Here is a 9,529-nt window from a genome sequence, read left to right on the forward strand (position 1 = left end):
CGCATTATTAAAAATGATAAATATCTGAATCGTAAACTGCAATAACTTCACAGTTTCGTAAAAGTTTGCACAGTAAATTTTGTCGTGCAGTGTACAGTGTTCAACATTCATGCATACACTAACAAGTCTACATTTGACATTAGGAAAAAACTAAATTTATTATTAGTAAAAAAAGAAAAAGAGAAACAAACAAACAATATTACCGTTTACATATTACGAACGATATCACTTTTCATAGGAAACAATCATTTTTACGCTTATTTCACAATATTTAAAAAAAAAAACGACATAATATTACGGATAAATAACGAAGATAGTAACAAATTTAGTTTTCCTAAAATTAATCTTAACGTCGTATTCACTTTTCCATTTCTTTCTTAAACCTTACATAACGAAAGAAAAATGTACTTTACACATATGAGATTAATCCACGACTTCCAATCGTCGTTGATGAACGATCAACAATCTTTAGTACATTTCTCCAGAAACTGATGAAAGATAGTGGTAAAGTTAACAATTGTGACACAATCGCAAAAATAATAATAATAACAGACTTGGCAATGCACACATGTGACTACACCAATAAAATATTCGCAAGTTTTTTTTTTTTTAACCAAATAGAACGATACGCAGAGAAAAAGTGTGAAAATTCTTTGACTCATCTTAGCAAAAATTTAAGCTGCAATTCATTCACGTTACAAAGAAGAATGCAATATAGGAACTATCATGAAACGGATTGTACTGTTGTTGTTGTAATGTCCCTTTATTTCACGAACGATCTATAATTGATAAATCAAAAACAAGTGAAACGTGGCAAGCAATCATTCGAAAATCAAATACAAACGATATTTTTAACTTGATATCTTTCCTTTTTTTTTTGATCGAATTCTTTTTCGACCAGAATCAAACGAAATTGTAGAAAAAAAAAAAAAAAAAAAAAAAAAAAAGAAAAAATAAAAGAAAGAAATAAACAGGAAACCAGATTCGTGCAACTATTCCAACCTCTATGGAAAGTAAACGCGAAATATCTGGCGAATTTCTCATCACGACACACCGAAGACATTAATTCTCAATAAAAAGAAAAAATGCACAATACGAACACGCACCCGTTATCGAACTATAACATAGTAGTACCGTCCCCACATACGGCACTACCGACGTAAAAACATATTGTTACAATTAATAATGTACAAATAGTCTATCTGTAGTCTATCCAGTATACGAACGTATCTGCGGCTGCTAAACCTGTGTATAAGTTGGCGAGATTCAGTCTTCACATATAAAGGAGAATATGTACTCTTCTTCTTCTTTTTTTTTTTTTTTTAACATTACAATATGCACATTTATGTTTATAATAATAAAAATGTTTATGTACGCGATATCACAGCGTTCAGCATTAATCGTTAAAAAGGTACTCTCGTGTTCCCGAGACTATGTTAGTGTCATTAACGATTTTCTCAGCACGTAAAACTCGACGTCATTTTATTCGTCGATCTTTACAACACGAAAAACTGTGCCGATTTTATCGTTTCATTGACTCTTTTCCTTTTCTTTTTTTTTTTTTTTTTCTTCGAGTGAAACGAACAACAGATTATAAATATAAGGTTACAAGTTCGATCGATCAACTAACATGACCTGAACGAGTGTGCTTAATGCAAGCGCAAAGATTTCACGAGAATATATTTTTCGAACCTTTTCTTCAATTAAACAGACGGAAGGCGTGTCATAGAGATATCTTGAAAACTACCTCCCTCATCTCATTCGTTCAACGTTTACCATCACTGTTGAAAACTGATATAAAAAAATATATGTACGGTTTACTTAGAAATATTATCGACCAAATATATTCGAGTTCATCGATATTGCAAAGTTTAGTGTTGAACACTAGTTTCGTTTCCGCTTTTTCATTTTGTAACAACAAGAGAATAAGATTTCGTTTTTTTCTCTCCGGGAAATCTTTCGTTATCAACTAGAGATGACTGATCTCGTTAAGAGTTACATTAAAAGTGTACAGCTGAAATGGATGTTCCCTAACAACACGACAAAACGGAGTATAATACAAAAAAAGAACAAAAAAAAAAAAATGAATATCGACTAGTAGGGAGAAAGTAGACTTCAGAGATACGATTTTGCACCGTAGAAATGAAGTATACCGCATATTCTACTATACGAAAAATACGCATCCATGTTTTTAACAGTTCTCGTTAAACGTAGTACGATTACAAATGAACATAAGATTTATAATTGTTCATTAACGCAAATAAAAAAAAAAGAGAAGTAAAAAGAACAAAAAAGAACCCATAGCTGAAAAATACTGAAATTTCATAGATTCCTTTGTTAGCAACAAACACGTAAGTATTTAGAAGACTATATCTTAATAAAATAGACAAACATACAAAAAAAAGAGATAAATAGTTTGACAATATATGAGAAAGAGAGAAACGAAGAACCCTTGTGTCTACATCTTCATATACGCTTAGAAGATGAATTTATCAGACTACATAATGAAATAAAAAACTTGGATATTGATGAATAGAAGAACGCTCTGAAGTAATACACGTTTTCATATTCCAATTTCTTCTCCCTATTCTCTACCCTGACAATATACGAATTCGCACGGCAAACGCAAACAAAAAAAAAAAAAGGAATACTGATCTTTCGCTTTTTCGCAACAACTTTTGTTTTTCTTTCCTTAAAGTAGACAGCTCTCGCAGTACACGTCATTTAGGATCATATGATTTGTATACCACGTATAAAACTGATAAGATACGTTCCTTATTTTAATCATGATGCACGATAGGTAGATCTATAAATATGCTACATCTTACATATCACAGAACTACGCGTACACCCACTATCAATTTTCAAAATGCAAGTTGCACTTCGTTAGAACATTTATTTTATTTAGGAAAAAACTTAAAAGCATGATGTCTGTTATGTGTTCTGTTAAATGAAATGTAAAATATTAACCCTTTGCTGTCCAACGTTCAATATTTGCTCTGCGTTCTTCTTTTTAAACTTTTTAAACTTCCTTTAAACTTTTTCAACTATAACAAGTTTCTAAGAAAATTCTATGACCATACGTTTAGAGATTTGGTTTTAGAAAAGATATGCATATTCGACGGTCATTAATTTTCATTTCACTTTAGTATATGGGAACAAATGTAGCACAGCTTAAAGGGTTATAATTCTGAGGCTATCTGAAATATTTAGAAGAAACTTTAATTTATCTGTCAAATTTTTATGACAGCAATATATGTATCTATCTATAAGCCTCAATTATTGATAAATGCTTGAAAGATGCATTACTTGCAATGGATGGAATTGAAAGATGTAGAATTGCACTACAATAGTCTGCTATTTGCCAAAATATAGTAGACTACGTACTAAGAAAAATTCAGAAGAAGTAGATAATTAGTGTACTAAAGAAAAATTACTGATCAACAACGATGAAAAGACATAGATTAAACGAAGTTTCAAAAATCAATAAGATGATTTAATAGAGGGCGTACGCAATGTATGAGTATTCAGAAGTGTCCAATACTCGTAGCATACGCTTCCTATTATTTATATCACTATTCATTCTGACAACGCAACATGTTGCAGTCAGATCAACGCAGTAGGAGCGTATAAGCATTCACAATGTTGAAAAGGACAAAGACAACAATATACCGCGAATGCCTAACTTCTGTTCGCGACCCCACCATATATTTTGAAATATCCAATCTATCGGCTCAGCAAAAGAAGAATATAAAGACTACCATGTGGAAACCTAGAAACGAATCGATAGAGCTTTTTCCTCTCTTATCGAGCAAAATCCGCTTGAAATGCGTGTGACGCGGTTTCGTGAATCAACCGGAAATGTTATTGTGCACACGTACTGCTTCACAACATTTTCTACTGTGCGTAATTAAGTAACGAACTGTGAGACCGTTTCACGAAAGCGTTACGTATAATTATCACAATAATGTCGTTCGCAAACGAGTCCTTGCTCGAGTGTATATTCGAGTCTTGCATTCTTCTCTGTTGGCTCTTTTCTTTGCTGTTCGTTTATTCGAGTAGTGACGTGTACAGTGTAATCTGGAGGCCCGCAAAAAATCGCTATGCGCTGTCGATAAACGGTTTTCGTGCCCGATTCGCGGCATGAATTCATTATTCATTATTTTTCGTATCATTTATCACGTGAAATTTCCTTGGAAGCCACTTCGGAATGGCCATAACGATATATACAACACATGGATCAATACCATAAGTTAAAAACTCTTTCATCACGCGTTCAATACGTTCACGGCAGCGCAATATTTTTTTTCTTAAACGTTTCAATAGAAAAATGCCTTTCGGATAGTCTGAATCGTTCCCTAAAAAATAGCAAGAATTTCGATGAGCGCGAACTAAAAAACAGGTACAACTAAATTTTATTCGATTTGCGGCCAGCCTGCGCGTGCACCTATATACATTGTACACGGTCGCGCAAGGACAAGACCACTCAGTGGCCAATTGCATAAACATCAAACAACAATGTTTCTCTTACTTTTTTTATCTTCGTATAATCATTCGTTGGTTTAACAACAAATTACTTTCGATATATATTATAAAAATAAGGTATCAAACTTTGCGCCGAGGTACACAGCCATTGTGACTACATGCTTAATTTAAGTTTTCCTTTCTCTTCCCCATTAGCCGGTTTTATGCTTTGAATTTATTCCAAAGATACCGGCCCAGGATAGTTTCGAAGTACTCACTTTTGTACGCTATATAATTATGCTGGATTTATCCTCCATCAAAGTTCTTTAATTTTGATGAGATATACCTTTCCCCTATTATCAAAGAGACACAACACCCAGTCTCGTTACAAAACAGAGGACACGATATTTTTTTTTATATTCGTCGTGCGCTTTGTAAAAACGGGTGTACGGCTTAATTTTTATGCAAAAGGCCTTACATTTTGAAGAGCGTTGCCTGTACATACGTATATATATATATGCAAAATATAAATAAATTATCAAATATGAAAACGTTAACCCACCCCCCTTCTATACGTTTCGTGCATTTCGGGAAAGCATTAAATGACGTTTACATAGTTTTATCTCAAGAAGATTAATTACTTTTTAGGATATGACCACTTAGTTACAAGTCTACAATTGTTGGTCATATTCTACATCCAGTAATGATTATATCAATATATCATTGCTAAATAATTACTACTACTACTTCAAAAAACTTGACTGGAATGTGCCTACATTATTAATAAGTAATAATTAATTTTTTTATTTTTTTTTTCTCTCGAATGTTTGAAAACGTTCCAATTTAAATATTTATAACTATAATAAAACCAACAAATTATCGATTGTTTTGTCTCTGCTTTGTCTCTGCTTTCGAATAAACACAAATAATTTTGCTTCGTCGAATGCATTGAATCGGCATCATTCCAGAAAAAATAATAAATGACAATGAAAAGAGGAAACATTATGTTACTTATATATTCAAAAGAGACCCAATTGTCTACACAAACCGTAAATATATAATGGGCCTGATATAAAGAGGAAAAATTGATTTTCTTACTTAGCCTGCACTCTTACCGATTTATACCTTGAAAAGCGTCACTGCTGCACTGGTGTAGGCGGATAAGGATAACTATACGGTGGCACAGCTTGGAACTGACTATATCCCATCGATTGATACGCGCAAGCACCAGTATTTGGTGGTGGACGATTCGTCTGGAAAAACTTGTTGTTAACGAGGCTTTGCATGGAGGAATCAGCTGTGTGTCCGCCAGCAGATGGCATCATGAATGGAGGCGGCATAGAATATACGCTTTGTCCTCCAGGTGTCTGATTGGTGTTGTAAGCACTCTGACGATTGTGATAACGATTTCCTTGGAAACCTCCTGTTCTTCCATGATATCTAGGAATATTTGCATTTTGATAACTAGCTGAATAGCTATTGGTAGTTTGACAGCCATTGGTATAAGTATTCGGTTGCCGTTGATGTTGTTGTTGTTGTTGCTGCTGCTGCTGCTGCTGTTGTTGATGTTGTTGGTGTTGATGCTGTTGCTGTTGCGGTTGTTGATGTTGTTGCGGCTGATAATTGGATTGGAAACTATTCTGTCGACTGGCCTGATATCCATTTTGCTGGCGTACAACAGTCCTTTCTTGACTGCTACCATTACTGTGTTGAGTACTCTGAACGTGCTGATTTTGCCAATTATTCGAAATCGGGCTACTATTATTTCTTGGGCTCCCAGTGGAACTATTATCTTTATTAGAACGAGAATGACTCCAACGTTGGCGACCCTTTCCGTATGCAGGTTTTATCGAATTTGCTAAATCGGCCAGTTGTGGATTTATTGCTTGACCAGCTTCTTCCAAAACAGAAATTAGTTCTTTTGCTTGTCTAGCATTATTAGGCGTAAAATAAGCATAAGCAGTACCCGCGCTTTGGCAACGTCCAGTTCTTCCTATTCTATGAATATAATCCTCAGAACTGTTCGGATAATCGAAGTTAATTACATACTTCACATCTTCTACGTCCAGGCCACGAGCAGCAACATCGGTAGCAACAAGAATCATTGTTTTTCCATTTCTAAACTCAGATAACACGTAATCTCTCTCAGGCTGGGATTTGTCACCGTGAATAGAGATAGCAGGCCAACCTTCTCGTTTAATAGCTTTGGTAATATCGTCCACTTTCTTTTTCGTTTCAACGAAAATTATCATCTTGCTTCCTCGATCTTTGCCGATCTCTCTCAAAAGATTTGAAAGTTTCATTTCTTTTTCATGCTCTTGACAAATTTCTACGATTTGACGAATATTGTGATTAGCGGCCAATGTCAAAGAACCGATGTTAATTTGAATATAATCTGAGAGGAAATCTTCAGCCAAAGCTTGTACTTCTTTCGGCCATGTTGCAGACCACATCAATACCTGCCTATCAGGTCTAATTTGCTCTATGATTTTTCGGATTTGAGGCTCGAATCCCATATCTAACATTCTGTCCGCCTCATCTAAGACTAGGTATGTACATCTGCGTAAATTTGTAGTTCCTTTCTCGAGAAAATCGATTAATCTACCAGGAGTTGCAATACATATTTCAACACCGCGTTCTAAATCACGAGCTTGAGGCCCTTTTGGGGAACCACCAAAGATGCAAGTATTACGAATACAGGAGGAAGAACCAAAATCTCTAGCAACAGATTGAATTTGTTGGGCTAATTCTCTTGTTGGAGCGAGTATCAAAACGATGGGACCATCTCCTCGGCTCAAACGTGGTTGATGATTAATGTGTACAGTTGCTGGTAATATATACTGAAAAATATCAATAACAAAATTCTTAAATTTAATCATCTAAAAATATTTATTTGATAAATTATCAATAATTTAGACAATATATATTTTCAAAAAATATATATGTAAAAAAAATATTGAAATCTGATTTCTTTTATATTTAATCAATATAATGATCAATTATATCATTAACATATTTCATTGACATGATTTAATAATAAAGAATTAAAATTAATCAAATCTTTAATATTAAAATCTTAATTTCTTCTGAATTATTATAAATATTTTAAATTTTATTTTTTTTTATATTTAATAAACGATGCAATCAAAAATTAAAAAAATAAAAAGTATATTACTATTTATGAAATATATATGAAAAAATATATAAAAATACATACAGCTAAAGTTTTTCCAGATCCTGTTTGAGCAATTCCAACCAAATCACGACCACTGAGTGCTATTGGCCAACCCTGTGCTTGGATTGCTGTTGGTTCAGCAAAACCCTGCTTTCTTATCTCTTCCATTACATAATCTGGGAAGTTACTTTCTTCAAATGCTTGAATTGGAGAAGGAGTATTGTTTCCTTTCACAGTGATTTCTTTGCCAATGTGATATTTATTAACTTCATCACTGGATCGTTTTAAAATATTGATATGTGGAATATATAAATTTTTTGTGATCACTGGTAACTTAGAGAGATCCCAGCTAGGTTTTTTCAGTGAATCTCCAGGAGTTCTTCTTTGGACTTGCTTCTTAATTGACTTCTCTTTGTTTGTCTGTTGTTGTCTATTCCAATATGTTCCCCCTCCATTACGATTGGTAGAATCTCTACTTCCCCTGGGTCTGTAACTAATTCTCATAAAATGATACTCATTCTTTAATGTTTAAAATTTAATATTAAATTTAAATCATTAATATAGAATATTAAATGATATTAAATTATTATATTATTATAATGATAATATAATTATTATATATTATTTATATTTGAAGTATATTGTATATTAATAAAAAATGATTTTTAATATATCATATTATATAATATCACATGAAAAAAGATAATTTAAGAAATCATTAATAATAATGATTATTATAAAAATATTAAATAACAAAGATTTAAAAAAAATTTTTTTATATGTACTTTCATCTTATGGTTGTCAGTAGCTTTCCATTAGATAATGACACCGCCATTTTACTTTTTTTTATGACTCATTTGATCTTATTCAATAGTATACATTTTTGTTAGAAGTAAATTTTTTTTATCATTTTAGAACAGTAATCTTCTATAAATTGTGATTTCATTAATTCAACATAAAATAATAATTCAATAAAAATGACGAATAAGAGAATTCATGAACAAAATGGTGGAGATCACGATATTAAAAAAAAAAAACTTCTCCAGTTTTAACATTTCATAACGTATGGTACTGACATATGTAATATTTAAAAGTTATAATTTAAATTAAAATATTCTACCTGGTATGATTGGAATAACTATTGTTATACATCTCGGCAAAAGTTCGGAAGAATCTGCTGACACACTACCAGTTCCGTAGGAACGATCTTCGATTTTTCGGAAAGTATGTCAGTTGTACCAGTTACACCTATGATCAAAAATAATTATATAAGAAATTTAATAAAATGAATATATAAATGAATATATTAATTCTATAATAATCTTATATCAAATGACAAAAAATTTGTATAAAAAAAGATAATATATTCGGATAGACTTACCCTGCAAGACCCGGCGAGCAGAGCAGTAATGGCTGACAGGCACTGGGAAGACGGAAACGAGCAACTGGGCAATGCTTCCGCTCCTAACTAGTAGGTTACACACACACATAAAAAGGAAGATCGTTCATTGGTTCGTTCTTATGTAGAATCGGATGCTGACACGTCGTCCAATCGTAACACGATAGGATAAATCAATAAGTTCAAGTGTTATATATTTATCATAGATAAAGGCAAATTTTCATGAAAAGAAAAAAGAACAAATTAAAATAGAAAGGTATGGAAACGATTATATTTTTATTATATTTAAATTATATAAAATTTTTTTTTTCAGGACATTGTGAGTTAAAAAAACTATAATCAACAAACAATATGTATAAATATATAGTAATATATTATATTAATATATATTATATTTATATAATGTAATATATATAAAATGATTATTGATATTATTTAAAATATATTTAAAATAAATTATAATTTTTAGAAATTATATTTAAAATAATATT

The 9,529-nt window shown here is 32.0% G+C and overlaps 1 protein-coding gene and 1 long non-coding RNA gene across 2 annotated transcripts in view; both read right to left on the reverse strand.

Moving 5' to 3' along the window:
- Positions 1 to 611: 611 nt before the first annotated feature.
- LOC116185577 overlaps positions 612 to 9,529 on the reverse strand; it is a 9,439-nt gene continuing 521 nt past the window's right edge. Inside the window, exon 2 of the long non-coding RNA XR_004150431.1 lies at positions 612 to 3,266. This is a non-coding gene — a long non-coding RNA (uncharacterized LOC116185577). The remainder of the gene's footprint in view (positions 3,267 to 9,529) is intronic.
- Positions 1,539 to 9,171, reverse strand: LOC102676862 (DEAD-box ATP-dependent RNA helicase 20-like). Its single transcript, XM_006615269.2, has 4 exons — positions 9,021 to 9,171; positions 8,760 to 8,887; positions 7,682 to 8,132; positions 1,539 to 7,304 (listed from the first exon to the last, which is right to left on the reverse strand). Exons 2-4 carry the CDS (start codon positions 8,789 to 8,791, stop codon positions 5,601 to 5,603), a joined length of 2,187 nt encoding a protein of 728 aa, XP_006615332.1. The 5' UTR covers positions 8,792 to 8,887; positions 9,021 to 9,171; the 3' UTR covers positions 1,539 to 5,600.

The sequence above is a fragment of the Apis dorsata genome, unplaced genomic scaffold (genome assembly GCF_000469605.1).
Source record: "Apis dorsata unplaced genomic scaffold, Apis dorsata 1.3 scaffold_220, whole genome shotgun sequence".
NCBI lineage: Eukaryota > Metazoa > Arthropoda > Insecta > Hymenoptera > Apidae > Apis > Apis dorsata.